Raw genomic sequence first — 14830 nt, 5'->3', positions numbered from 1 at the left:
GTGAGTGTTCCCTCACTTCGTCCCCCTCCGGAGAACCAGGGCTTGCTCATCATGTGGACTTGGAGGTGGGTGGGGGAGCACTCTGTCCAGGCCTTTTTCTTTCCCTCTCAGCTTGTGGCAGTAAATTTGGGTCGTGGTGGGGGGAGACTTTACTCAGTGCCAACAGCATGGCTCTAGAACAGCTTGGGCAAGATGGCCCTCACATCACAGCTCTGGCGAGACAGCCTTGCTCTAGTGGGATAGCTCTGGCTCTGGCTCTGGTGACACAGGCCCAGCAGAGGTAATGGTCTCTGATGGAAACTCCAACAGAAAAAAGGGCGCTCCAGTGAGGCCGGGTCAAGCTGCTTATACAGAGAATAGTGCCTGTCCTGGTCCCTGATCAGTCCACTCCCATGCAAATGAGAACTCCAAATCTACACAGTTTGACTGGTCCAGAAAGTACTCTCCAGATTGGTTGGAGCTGCTTTGATTGGTCAGTGAAGATGTAAATAAGGACATATAGCTGCGCAGCTCTGATTGGTTGGGGAAAGTATCAGTCCTATTGGTTGAAATAGTATCCTAGGAGCTCTCTTATAAGAGTCAAAACTGCCAGCAGGAGCCCAGTGCAGGAGGCAGGCAGCTCAGTGCAGCTTTTCCCTGAAACATAGAGAGCACAGGAGGCCACTGTTTAGCAAGGACTGCTGGACTGTCTGTAAATTTGAGCCCAGTCAGCCACCAGGAGCCCTTCTTGACAGGCACATTCACTCTCAGAGTCAACAACACCTATTGGAATGACTTAAACAAGTAAAACGCAACTAGTTCTACCAAGTGCTGGCAAGGAGGCAGAGAGACTGGGATGGGACTGGGGCCCTCACCCACTCCTGGTAGGGTGCAGAGTGGCATTGCTGCTTCAAGAAACAGTTTGGCGGCTGCTTATAAAACTAATATACTCTTCCCATGTGATCCTGCTATTCCACTCTTGGTATTTACCCAATAGAAATGAAAACCAACATTCACACAAAAGTCTGTGTGCAAGTGTTTGACAGTCACCACAACTGGCAGCCACGGAAATGTGCTTTGTGTAGGGAGTGGGCATCCACCCCATGTGAGATGTCCCAGCAAGAGCCAGGAGTGAAGCGCAGACAGATGAGACTGCAGTGGTGAGCCTCACAGGTATTGTGACGAGTGAGGGGCCTGGCACAGAAGGCTGCACGGCACAGCAGTCTGTTAATGACACTCTGGAAGAGGTGCAGGTTTAGCTGCTGCACTCAGGCCCACGGGTGCCAGGCTGTGCATGGGGACAGAGGTTGATTATGAAGTGGCTTGAGGAGAAATCTGGGGGTGTTAGAAGTGTTCTGTCTCTCAGCCGTGGTGGTGTTTGTGTGACCACATGTGCTTGTGAGAACTCATAAACCCTTACATGAAAAAGGTGCAGATTTTTACTGTATGTCTAGTAACCTGATTTACTCAAGTCACCCAAATAAAAACAAACAAAAATCCCCAGTTAACAGATCTAAAGGATAAACTACAATCCAAAAGAGCCCAACCAATTGCTGTACTAGAATATATATATATGTGATTAAGAAAGAATGGAAGGTACATAATTGTTCTGGGAGGAAAACACACTTCACAATTTGTTGTTTTGATCGTTCAAAAATGAAAAATTAAATATTTCTTAGAAGTCAGAACTTTTAAGTTCAAGTATCAATCCTACCACCAACTACTTGGGTGTATCCCAAAAAAAAGGCCTAAGTCCAACCAACTCTTGTTTCTTCATCTGTGAGGCTTCATTAACACTGCCTATCTCCTTCACAGGCAGGTTCTGATAATCATTTAAACGGGAGGATTTCTTTCAGGGAGTACTCTGAAGAAGCATTGTTAGTTAATTTAACTTATTGTTCAGTTTGTTTCTCTATTCATATGAGTAACGCATGTTTATGACAACAAAATGAAGATTCAAATGTACAAGAAGGTATAAAGGAGAAAGGGGAAACCCCTCATCCTTAAAGAAAAACCCTGGTCTTGGCTAGTTTGGCCAGAGTTCCTTTCCCTGTTGTACTTGGTGGCTCTGCTGTCTTTGGAGGTTGGCATTGGCAGTCCTTGCTGCTCCTGAGGTGCCCTGGCCCCGACAACACACAGAGCTTGGGCCTGGGGCCTGTTGTCCTGCCCTGGCCCTATAGGAGTGGAGGCCTTGTCTCTGGGCATGCCACATGCCATTCGATGACAATGGTACCAGCAGAAGCTGAGCCCTGATGCCAGCTCATCTGAAGCTCTGTTCCCAAGGACGCACATTCATCCATGTGCTCGATCTTTACAACAGCTACTGTCGTCCCAGTTTACAGATGAGAAAACAGAGGCCCAGTGAGGCGTAGTCACTGTCAGGGTCCCTGCGCCGACTGGGGTGCTGAGTGCCTCTCTCCACGCTCTGCTGAACCCACGCCGTCATCATACTGTGTTCCTGCAGCCACTGCAAGAGCCGGGACAGCAGGCCGCCTCGTCCTCTCTCCTGCAGCTCCTCTGGGGAAGGGCGGGTGCCTCCGAGCCCTATGTTTGGGCCTGGCACACACCAGGCACTCCATAGGTGTCAGTCAAACCAGCGAATCAGTGCCTCAGGCAGTAGAGCTTGTGCCTAATATGTGCTCACCATGTTCATCGGAGCATGTTCACAATACCAAGAGGTGGAAAAACCTGTGTGTCCGTCGATGGAACAATAAGGACAGGTGGTACATGTGCTCAGTGGAGCAGTATTTATCCCCAAGAAAGAAGGAAATCCTACCATTTACAATGGCATGAATGGACCTGGAGGGCACTTCATTGAGTGAGGTAAGTCTGTCAAAGACAAATACTGTGTGATCTCACTTATATGTGGGATCTAAAAGAGTCAAACTCATAGAATGAGAGTAGAGCAGCAGTTACCAGGGGCTGCGGGGAGGACAAAAGGGGGCTAATAGTCAAAGGCACAGTTTCTGTTATGAAGGTGGCTAAGTCCTAGAGACCTATCACACAGCAGAGAGCCTATAGCCAATAATACTGTATTGTGTATTTAATACTTGCTGAAAGGGTGGAGTTAATGTTTGGTGTCCTTATTGCACACATACAAGATAAAATAATAATAATAATTAATAATGAAGATGATGTTGGAGTGAGGCAGGGAAGGGGCAAGAGAACTAAATGTTAAATTAAGCTACATTCAGAGACTGCAACATGCTGACTAGCCCTGCAGCCAGGCCAGGAGGACACCTGCAGAACAAAGGAAGGTTTCTGTTGGGATTGCTAACAGCCCATTCTCCAAAGCTGTGAAAGGGAAACAGGAACCAAGAGTGATTCCCTATGGGTAAAATCACAGGGACCCTCATAGGCTTGGAACTGCCAGAAGGCCTTTCATGCTTCATATTCTTACCTTTTCATGCTACATACTCTTCTCCTTCCTCACTGTATGTCCATATCAAAGAAAATGGGTTAACAAAGTCTTTGAGCTGTAACTCACAGGAACTAAAGAATGACACATAAACTGCATTCCCTGAACTCGTGTTCACTGTCTTTCTCTACGTCTTAGTCTCTTACTTTCACTGTCTTTCTCAGTGTCTTTCTCTCTCGGTTTCTCTCACTCTCTGCCTCTGAGAGAAGACCACACTCTGTCAGTGGAGTGTTACCCCTTCTTTGATAAACTTTCCTTTTGACTCTAGCTTTGGCCTGTGTGTTGATTCTTTCTACACTCTCCACCAAAAGACCCTCTTCTTCTCTCAGTGTAGGACTTGGTCTCCCCCCGACTCCAGGAAATTTGCCCCATCCTGCATCAAGAAGAAACTTTAGGAGTCAATAAATGTATTTATGGCCTTGATGGTGATGGTTGCATGGGTGTATAATTACCTCAATAAAACTACTAAACAAATAACAGGTGATAGAGGGAATCTGCCTGCCAGCCTTTCTCTATACTGAGAGAGCATTCTGTACGTGGGTCATGCTCTTGATCTTCTGCCTATCAGCTCTGGGGGGATTCCCCAACCCACGGCCCTCCTGTTGTCTCGACACTCACAGAGAGTCATTGGGCACTTGAGTGAACATCAGTGGGTCCCTCCTCCTCACCATAGAGAGGCCACACTTCTCTAGCTGCATCCAGGCTCAGCTTTGAGAACACTGTTCGGTTTGGAAAATCCAGAGATGTAACTGTCAGTCTCTGCCTTTGCCTGTGATGCAATCTTGTTCACCCCACACCATGACCACATCCTTCCTGTCCTGCTGGGCTGCGACAGCTATAAGCTCATCAAGTTTCTTCTCGGGCTATCCCTGAGACTGGTGTCTGGGTGAGTCCAGCTCTACGGAGCGTGGTGGCCAGATGGGTCTGGGGAGGCATGGGGACAGTGTTTCCAGGGCCAGAACTTGCCAGCCTCCAACTCTGTCCTTCAACAATGGTTCTGGAAGGTTCTTTTATACTTATCGTTATTTGGGCTGTATGTGTGAAGTGCATGTGTGTGGGGGAGAGTGAGGACAGGGGCAGCAATCTCAGCTTACCCCCAAGCACTCCCCAGGGAGCAGTGAGTGGGTGCATAGGAGGAAATGAGCAGCCTTAGAAACCGAGAGACAGAGGAGGCAGAGGTCAGAGTGGAGTGTGCCAGGGTTAGGGGTGGGGGGCACGAAGGAGGACGGGCACCCAGATTTGGATGGGAGGACTGGTAAAGTGGGACAGGTGTGTCTGTGAAGCTGGTGGATCTGTCTGGAGATGATCCCCCTGTTGCCAAATGCACAAAGAGTTGGACTTGGGCAGCACCGAGGCCAGACATGGAGGCAAGAATTGAAACAGAAGGCTTACGAGCATATTTGGTGTCATGAACATTAAACCCTGGTTGTTATGAGTCGTGGCTTGGAGACTTGTGCTGCTTCTCAGGGTCTCTCCCTCCCGTTAGCCTCAGTTATGGCTCCGGGCAGATGCAGTGCTCTTCCTGGTTCAGTAATATGAAGGGACCAAGCCTCAGACAAAGTCCAAGCCTGGGAGGTGTGGCAGAGTCAAAGATGTAGCAGCTGGTTTCTAGTCTTATGGGCTTGGAGTCTAACCAGGAAAACTGAGTGGGTGAGCGTGGCAGTGAAACTGTGCACACTAAGTGCTGGGAAACCACTTTTGTTATTAACCATGGGGTTCACTGTCTCTGATCACATTTGTTTGCATCTGGCTGAGATAACTAGCTAAGTGGGGGAGCCCATGGCCTCACACCTTGTTAGGCTGAGAAGAGTGCAGTGTAAAGGGCACCAGCTCAGGAATCCACGAGCCTGGTACAAATCCTGGCCTTGTCCCTTTCTGGCTCCAAAACTTTGGGCCAGCTGCTGAGCCTTGCTCAGCCTTAGCCTCGGTGTCTGCCCTTCATGCCAGTGCACACTCACCCCACATGGCCTGGTGCAGAGGGGAGCGCTGCGAAATGCTGTTGGCCAACGTGACACGCTCATAGTGTCATGGTGAATTTTACGGAGGATGGTGGTCCCCAGGCCCAACACCCTGTCACTGTGGTTTCCAAGGGCTGTCGTGGACCAGCCTTCCCGCTCACCCAAGTCCCCTCTAGCCGAAGCCACGGTTATTCATTTCCTGGCTTTCTTTTGTCTCTCATCCGTGTCTCCTTGGGCCAAAAAAGAGCAAAGAACCGGAGTCTTTCAGCGAGCAGGAACCTAGGGACTATTTTCCACACTCTGCCATTTTACAGAGGAGGAAACAGAAGTTGAGGGGTGCTGACACGCTTGCCCAAGGTCGCACAATGAAGTGGTCAAACAGGCCGAGATCTCAGGCAGCAATGGGAGGCATGATGGGTGCTCGTGTGGGCGTCTGTGACCCTGCTGGGTGTTTCTCTCCACAGGGCACCTTTTTTCATGCTCTAACACTCTCTGGGCAGAACCACGAGGGAACCCTGGGAGTGAAGAGTGCAGTGGCTCGTTTTGCAGGACAGAGTGATGATGCTTTCCCTTTCGGTCTCCGAGTTCAAGGTCGGTTAGTTCTCCCCGAGGGCAGACTTTGAAAAAGACTCCAGCCACCCCCGCCACTCCGCTACCCACCTCCCAGTGTGGCCCTATGTCCCCTTCCTGGCCAGGGCTAGTGAGCATGGCCAGTGTCCGCTGCAAGCTGGCTCGCTACCTGGAGGACCTGGAGGATGTGGACCTGAAGAAATTCAAGATGCACTTGGAGGACTACCCACCTCAGAAGGGCTGCACTGCGCTTCCCCGGGGCCAGACAGAGAAGGCGGACCCAGTGGATCTGGCCACCCTGATGATTGACTTCAACGGGGAGGAGAAGGCCTGGGCCATGGCTGTGTGGGCGTTTGCTGCCATCAACCGTAGAGACCTGTATGAGAGGGCCAAGAGGGAAGAGCCGGAGTGGGGTGAGTGCAAGGGGGAGAGCTGGAGTGGGATGAGGGATGAGCCAGAGAGTGGTGAGTTTGCGGTAGAGAGGGGTCGGGGGGAAGGGGGAGCGGCAGGCTTTAAGCTGTGATGAGACACACATGACCTGAAGTTGGCCATCCTAGCTGTTTCTAAGCATGTGGTGCAGCTGTGTGAAGCGTGGTCACATTGTGCAGCCACTCCAGCGCATTCTTTTCGTCTTGCAGAACTCCGCCCCATTAAGCAGCACTCCCCCTCAGCCCCTGGCGACCACCACTTTCTCTCTCCATGCGTTTGACCACTCTTGGAACCTCTCATAAGTGGAATCTTACAGGATTTGCCTTTTAGTGGTGACTGGTTTATTTCACTCAGTATCATGTTCTCGAGCTTCATCCATGCTGTTGCATATGACAGCACTTTATTACCTTTTAGGCATGATGGTACATATATACCGCATTTTGTTTAGCCATCCGACATCACTAGACTTTCAGATTGTTTCTAGCTTTACATTTTTGTGAATGATGTGGCTGTAACATGGGTGCACGAATCTCTTCCAAGACTCTGCTTTCAATTCTTTTGGGAGTGTGTCTGAAAGTGGAATTGCTGGGTTATATAGTAATTCTATGTTTAATTTTTTAAGGAACTGTTACACTGTTCTCTGTAGAGCCTGCACCATTTACCACCACAGTGCACAGTTTCCAGTTTCTTCACATCCTTGCCAACACTTATTTTATGGGTTTTTTTTTTTTTTTGATAGCAGCCATTCTAAGGGATGTGAGATGATGTCTCACTGTGGATTTGATTTGCATTCACTACTGACTAGTGGCATTGAGTGTCTTTTTATGTCCTTTCTGGCCATTTATCTTTGAAGCAATGTCATTCAAGCCCTTTTCCCATGTTTTAACTGAGTTGCTTGTTTTTTGTTGTTGACTTCTAGGAGCACTGTGTATATCCTATACATTAACCTCTTATAAGATGTATGATTTACAAATCTTTTTCTCCCATGCCGTGGGCTGCCTTTTTCCTCTGTTAATGATATCCTTTGATGCACCAAACTTGGTATGCTCGTTTTTAGTCATTTTTAAAATTGTTTTGGCTTCTTCCTCTTTCTTCCCGTCATGATAGTACTATGAGAAGGTGGAATAAAGCAGTTTACCATTTTCTAACTCCTTTAGAAACCAAGGTCAGGGCTCATGTAGCCCTGGGGCTCTTCCCTGGTTAGTCCCACTTGATTCAAATCTCTCCTGTGTCTAAAACTTCCTCCAGGTCTCTATCCAGCCACTCATGTGTCTGCCTGCATGGTCAACAAGCTCGAGTCTCAGCTCCCGAGGCCCTGGGGCAAGTGCTCTTCTTATAGAACAATGCGATATGCAAGGGAAGCCTCTGCCACGGCCATCACTTTGGATGTGGGGGTGGCGGGGGAGGACTTTCTCTTCATCCCTGTGGTGGGGTGAGGTCCTTCCTCCTGGCTGGTGTTCTGAGCAAGGGAGGGGCACAGGAGGGCTCCGAGGAATGCACAAGTTTACAGGTGATGAGCTGGTGGAAAGGAACCAGCAGTCAAGAGCAGCACGGTGAGAGAGGGCAGCAGTGTGGGTGTGACAAAGAAAGAGAAATGCTTTGGGGGCATGGGAAGGTGCAGCAGTGGGTGTTCTAAACATATCGTGTATAATAACATAATAATAACTGTGGCGGTACTTACATGCTCAGTAACCAACTTAAAGTATAACAATCATAGTTGCAGAAGTAGTTAGCTAAGCACTTTTTATGGATTTTATTCATTCCTCACAAGAAGTCCACTGAGGTCAGCACTTTCAAATGAATTTTCAATTTCATATACTAACTGCGGTAAGCCAGTCACAAAAAGACAAATACTGTGTGATCCCCTTTTTAAGAGGTCCCTAGAGTCATCAAATTTGCAGAGACAGAAAGTGGTGGTTAAAATGGAAAGTTATTATTTAATGGACATGGATTTTCAGTTTTACAAGATGAAAAAATTCTGGAGATTGGCTGCCCAACAATGCGAAGTGGGCTGGAAGTTATGGCTGCCTGGGGCTGCTTGCTCGGTGCCAAGGCCAGGACTCAGCACCAGGCATGTCTTTGGCTGAAGCCTGGCTCCTGGCCACTGGGACATCTTGGCTTCCGTATCTGGGTTTTGAGATCCTATTATAATAGCATTTGCACTCAGAATAAGTAGACGTCTAGTCGGAGTCCTTCATCTTGCTCTCGGGTTCCTGCCCATCTGAGTTATCTGTACCACGTACTTCCCCCAGTGCCTCTTGTTCTACTGTATGCAGATTTCTCCCAGAAAATGCTTCTCTGGGATGTGTCATTCAGTGACTGCTTAGATCTGTTGTCTTAGCTGTGAGCTCAAGTTGGAGCTTTTAAAATGAAGTAGTGCCCGGGTTCCACCTCAAATAGGTTAAAAAGGAATCACGGGGTTGGAGTACTGAGATCAGGTTACTGCACTGCTATTTAGACATGAACCAGATTGATTATTCTCACTCTTGAAGACATAGAAGGTGACTAAGATGGATTCCAGGTGTTTGTGGCCAGGGAGGGATGATCCTGCTGGCCCATGGCCATTGTGGGGAAACTGAGGAACCTGGGGATGGCCTCAGCAACAGAAGACCAGAGGGACACTGACTAAGACATACAAAGAGAAGAGAAACCTGCCTGCCGCACATGTTTACTGGTTGATTTCTGGGCCTGGGAGAGAGATTTTGAGACTGCATTCAGTGGGGATGCGATGCTCAAAGGTTAGATTGACTCCACTGCTTTAAAATTAGGGCTGCGGCACACTCCCAGTGGCCTCTGGCTACAGAGCTGTCATCCGCATCTGAGCCCTATTTTGGTTTGAGAGATGTCCAGGCAGGTGCGTTTGACCTTTGCCAGGTGTTAAGTCTCAATTATATCCCCTTAGTCAGGAGTCCTGGTTTTTAACATTCTGTGTGTTTTTTTTTTTTTCCTTTTATTTTCAGATAACTCATATGTTTCTGTGGTATGCCGGGCAGAAAGCCTTGAAGAGGAGTGGATGGGTTTGTTGGGGTACCTTTCCAGAATCTCTATTTGTAAAAAGAAGAAAGGTAAGCACAGGGGTGGTGCTCACAATTGGGTTTGGGAGGCACTGTGAGTCTGGGGACTCACATGCTCTTGCTCCTTTGTGTGAAGGCCTACCTCGGGAAATCAGCTACAGCCAAACACATGGGAACATGTGTGCCTGGCTCCCGGCAGCTCCTTGGAGATCATGGAGTGTTTTGGATTTTAAAAGTCATGGGCTGCAGACTACCTAAAGGAGTAAGGCTGAATAAGAGAGATTTCCGGCCATGGGCAGTGCACAAGAAATTTGCAGTTCTTCCACTCACTGTGCGTGGGAAGATTTTGCCACCCCAGATTCTCTGGGTCCCTCCGTACCCTGGTGGTGGGAAGGAACCGCACCTCCCACTGCTTAGTTCCAGTTGTTATTCCCCACGGAGCGTAGGCCAGGTGGCCAGGTGGATGTGCTCAGGCTTCCCCCAATGTCTAACTTCATGTCTCCACCGCAGATTACTGTAAGAAATACAGGAAACACGTGAGAAGCAGGTTCCAGTGTATCGAAGACAGGAATGCCCGTCTGGGTGAGAGCGTGAACCTCAATAAGCGCTACACCAGGCTGCGCCTCATCAAGGAGCACCAGAGCCAGCAAGAGCGAGAGCACGAGCTTTTGGCCATTGGTGGGACTTTGGCCATGACACGAGACAGCCCTGTGAGCTCTATGAGCTTGGAGCTGCTGTTCGAGCCCGAGGACCAACATGCTGAGCCTGTGCACACAGTGGTGCTCCAGGGCTCGGCGGGCATTGGGAAGACAATCCTAGCCAGGAAGATCATGCTGGACTGGGCATCAGAGAAGCTCTACCAGGACAGGTTTGACTACTTGTTTTACATCCACTGCCGGGAGGTAAGCCTTGGGACGCAGAGGAGCCTGGGGGACCTGATAGTCAGCTGCTGCCCCGACCCCAATCCACCCATCAGCAAGATTGTGAGAAAGCCAGCCAGGATCCTGTTCCTCATGGATGGCTTCGACGAGCTGCAGGGTGCCTTCGATGAGCACACGGAGGCACTCTGCACCGACTGGAGGAAGGTGGAGAGGGGAGACGTCCTGCTGAGCAGCCTCATCAGGAAGAGGTTGCTCCCCGAGGCCTCCCTCCTCATCACCACGAGACCCGTGGCGCTGGAGAAGCTGCAGCACCTGCTGGACCGTCCGCGGCATGTGGAGGTCCTGGGTTTCTCAGAAGCGAAGAAGAAAGAGTACTTCTTTAAGTATTTTGCAGATGAGCAGCAAGCCAGAGAGGCCTTCAGGTTGACGCAGGAGAATGAGGTCCTGTTCACCATGTGCTTCATCCCCCTAGTCTGCTGGATTGTGTGTACTGGGCTGAAGCAGCAGATGGACAGTGGCAAGGGCCTTCCTCAGACGTCCAAGACCACCACTGCTGTGTATACCTTCTTCCTCTCCACTTTGCTGCAGTCGCGGGGAGGCTGCCCGAAGCGCCCCATCTCTGCCAACCTGCGGGGCCTCTGCTCACTGGCCGCAGATGGGATCTGGAACCAGAAGATCCTGTTTGAGGAGGGGGACCTGAGGAGCCATGGCCTGCAGAAGGCGGATGCATCCGCATTCCTGAGGGTGAACCTGTTCCAGAAGGAGGTGGACTGCGAGAAGTTCTACAGCTTCATCCACATGACCTTCCAGGAGTTCTTCGCTGCCATGTACTACCTGCTGGAGGAGGAGCAGCATGGGGTAGGGGACGAGTCAAGGGGGCCTTTGGAGCCTCCCGACCGGGACGTGACAGTCCTTCTCGAAAACTACGGCAAATTTGAAAAAGGCTACTTGATTTTTGTTGTCCGCTTCCTCTTTGGCCTTATAAACCAGGAGAGGACGTCCTACTTGGAGAAAAAACTGAGTTGTAAGATCTCCCAGCAAATCCGGCTGGAGCTGCTGAAGTGGATTGAGGCCAAAGCCAAGGCGAGGACCCCACAGGCCCAGCCCACGCAGCTGGAGCTGTTCTACTGCCTGTACGAAATGCAGGAGGAGGGCTTTGTGCGCAGGGCCATGGGCCACTTCCCCAGGGTCGAGGTCAGCCTCTCCACCAGGATGGACCACGTAGTCTCTTCCTTCTGCATAGGGAACTGTCACAACATGGAGTCGCTGTCCCTGAGGCTGCTCCATGACTCACCCAAGGAGGAGGAGGAGGAGGAGGGGGACGGGGGCTGCCCTACTGTGGGCCAGTCCATCCTCCCAGACCCCCGCTCAGCCTCTTCTTGTAGGTAAGGAGATGGCCCAGGCAGGGGGCCCAACCCTCCGCCTTCTGGCCCCCTTCTCTCAACTCCCTGCCCTCTCCCCCCTGCTCAGCCATCTTTCAGTGCAGCTGCCACAGCTACACGGTAATGCCACCCCCATTGCTAGAGGAGCCTTCATTGTCAGAATGACTAGCAGAAGAAGGGCAGGTGGAGCAGTGGCAGGAGAGAAAAGCCAACGAAACAATAAGCAAATGTGCAGTGGACGCCAACTCAGCACAAGGTGCCAAGTGGGGTAGAAAGCTGAGTGAAATGTCTGTGAAGCCAGGTTGCTGTAACCCCCTTGGGGTTCCTATGTGTCAGCACCTGAGGAGTGGGCCCCCGGAGACTGTCTCAGGAACAGAGGACAGAGACCCTTAGTGCTGAGCCTGTGGGGTTGCCAGAGGAGTGGGTCTGAGCCTGCAGTGAGGGGCTGGCGGATGAAGTTGAGTGCAGGGGAAGGCAGGGCAGTGGAGTCTGTGAGAATAGGTCACCAGCGTAGTCTGAAGAAGATTGTGTGTAGGAGCCCACGGGAGGGACACACAACTTCATTGGCACAAACAAAACCAGGGACATCGAGGACAGTTGGGCAAGAAAGGAGAACACTCCTGTGTTTGCAGCCAGACAGTCACCCCTCAAGTTCTGTTCCCTTACTCTCTGGGGCTGGAAGCCAGCTGCCCTGGGGACAGTGAAGCAAGAAGTACCTGCAGGGAGCCACCCCAGCTACAGTGGCTGAGGGAAGATGGAGCTCTGTGGGTGCATGGGTGTGACCTCTGTGAGAGACAGCAGACATGGGGCAGAAGAAAGGAGAGCAGGGGCCAGGCCTCCTGTAAAGCAGTCTTCAGTTCTCCTCTCTGCCTCCATCTGCAGGGACGGGAGAGCCATCAAGGACACCTCTGGCTTCAGTGGTGGCTAGGAGCCCAGTTTAGTTGTAGGGAGGGCTGGGAACTCAGGCAGAGTGCCTTGACTCATGAGGGAGCTGGTCCTGGGAATGGAGTGTGGGGTGAGGAGTGAGGGCACACAGACCAGGAGCTACAGGTTCAGGGTGAGATGGGCCAGCGGGGTGGGTATCTGACAGGAATAACCCAGAATAGCGAGAAAGCAGATGGGAGAGGCGGACAGAGAGAGGGAGTGAGAGGAGGGGGCAGACCCACTCACTGGAGCCCAAAAAGCAAGGCGACAAACGAGGGGCTGGCTGCCCAACACCCAGGCTGTGAGAGGCTCACAGAGACTCCGAAGGACTCCTGATGACAGCTCTGTTTCCCTGAGGGCAGCACTAGCATTCTATGTTCTAGAGCCTTCCCAGGGCCAGTGGCATGAGCATCCACCCTGTGTCTGTTAGGAGAGCAGAATCAGCCCCAGTCCCGTGGAGTCAGAAACTGCATTTTAACAAGCGCTGAACATGGGACTCACAGAGCTGCTAGAGACACAGGCGTGCCTGGCTCTGCTCTGGCCTGGCGCTGCTCCCACTGTGGCCTGGCCTTGGGGTTCCGGGAGCACCTCTGCTGCCCATGAGTAACCAAGGTGAGAGCTAGTCTCTGGACCCCTTAGCAGAGTGTCCAGAGCCACGGGAGACGGAGGAAGACACCTGCGGGGGTGGCCAGAGGGTGTTCGTGGCCAGCCAAGGTCACAGGCTCACACTCCCTACCCTGGTGTGCAGGATGCCTTTTCCATTCCTCAGTGGTCGGTCTGCACTCTGTGACTCATTTCTTCATCCCTGGGGGCCTTTGTCTCAACTGGTACCAGCCACCCCTGGCCTTTGGCCCCTTATTGTTCTAACAGACTGACGCTTCTCCCCTTCTTCTTCCCTTCCTATTTCCAGATTGATGAACTGCTGCTACCTTCCTCCCAGCTTCTGTCAGGGCCTCCTGTCTGTCCTGAGCACCAATCAGAGCCTCACTGAGCTAAACCTCAGTGACAACACTCTGGGGGATGCAGGGATGAAGGTGTTATGTGAGATGCTCCAACATCCTGGCTGTAGGATTCAGAGACTGCGGTAAGACCCTCAGTGTGTGCGCATGTGTGCACACGTGTGTGTGTGTGTGAGAGAGAGTGAGAGTGCTGGAGGAGGACCTTGTGGGTAGCCCCAACAGCATATCATACCTTCGAGGCCCAAACAACAGAAATTTATTGTCTCACATCCAGGAGGCTGGAAGTCCAAGGTGGAGGTGTCCGCAGGGCTGGCTTCTCCTGTGGCCTCGCTCCTTAAGTGTGGATGGTCATGTTCTCTGTACCCTCATATGGTCTTTCTGTGTGTGTTGGATGTCTTCCCCTTACGAGGACATCAGTCACATTGGACCAGACCACCCTCATGGCCTCATTTTACCCTAATCCCCTCTCCATCTCCAAATACAGCCACAGCCTCGGTCCTGGCTGTTAAGCCTTCAACACGTGAATATTTATGTGAGAATCACAGTCCTGCACCTAAGGAGTGAGAAGGCAGACTGCATCAGAGGCCGGCTGTTCGGGAAGCATTGGATGGGGAAGAACAAAGGAGAACTGAAATTAAGTCACTTTTCGGCTGTGTGACAAAAACAGCGTGGCCTTCAGGGTCTCCCATTTCCCCACCGGCCATGCTTGCAGATAAGCCTCTGAGAGTGTCGCCATACATGATGAGGGCTACCTGGGCTGGGACCCATCAGAAACCTTGGTACAGATTGAATTGTCACAGGGTAGCTTTATTACGAAAAGGCTTGCTTTGAGCCACACGATGGCTGGCTGCCATCTACGTAGGGCGCTCAGTGACGGGCTCAGCAATTGTGGCCTCACTGTGAGCTGGCGAGCCTGACAGCCAGCTTCCCTGTTTGTCCTCGGCTGTTTGGGAGTCCTGATAAGAAGATGCTCTCACAGAACCTTCACCGTGGCATTCCCTCTGTAACATGTATGCACAGTGGCCTGGCTCGTGCTGAAAGCAAGCACGGGGCAGAGGGCAGCTGTAAGCTCGTGTCCTGATGCTTCCTGCTTCTGTGCTTGGCACGCAGGTTGAGGCGCTGTTGCCTTTCCCATCGGTGCTGCTTCGACGTCTCCTCCGTCCTCAGCAGCAACCAGACACTGGTGGAACTGGACCTGAGCCACAATGGCCTGGCTGACTGCGGGGTCAGACTTCTGTGTGTGGGGCTGAGGCACATCTTCTGCAACCTGAGGAAGCTCTGGTGAGTCTGACCTGAGCCCCCTCTTGAGTATGAGC

The 14830-nt window shown here is 51.4% G+C and overlaps 1 protein-coding gene across 1 annotated transcript in view; it reads left to right on the top strand.

Annotated features, from left to right (window-relative positions):
• The first annotated feature begins 4237 nt into the window (after positions 1 to 4237).
• Positions 4238 to 14830, top strand: part of NLRP3 (NLR family pyrin domain containing 3) — a 38246-nt gene continuing 27653 nt past the window's right edge. Inside the window, exons 1-6 of the mRNA XM_011385469.1 lie at positions 4238 to 4283; positions 5820 to 6338; positions 9315 to 9419; positions 9879 to 11634; positions 13466 to 13639; positions 14625 to 14795. Of these exons, the coding sequence (XP_011383771.1) occupies positions 6032 to 6338; positions 9315 to 9419; positions 9879 to 11634; positions 13466 to 13639; positions 14625 to 14795 (2513 nt within the window). The 5' untranslated portion in view covers positions 4238 to 4283; positions 5820 to 6031. The remainder of the gene's footprint in view (positions 4284 to 5819; positions 6339 to 9314; positions 9420 to 9878; positions 11635 to 13465; positions 13640 to 14624; positions 14796 to 14830) is intronic.

The sequence above is a fragment of the Pteropus vampyrus genome, unplaced genomic scaffold (genome assembly GCF_000151845.1).
Source record: "Pteropus vampyrus isolate Shadow unplaced genomic scaffold, Pvam_2.0 Scaffold723, whole genome shotgun sequence".
In the NCBI taxonomy this organism is placed as follows: domain Eukaryota; kingdom Metazoa; phylum Chordata; class Mammalia; order Chiroptera; family Pteropodidae; genus Pteropus; species Pteropus vampyrus.
Note: the sequence above shows the minus strand (reverse complement) of the source record. Positions and strands in the feature narration are given on the sequence as shown.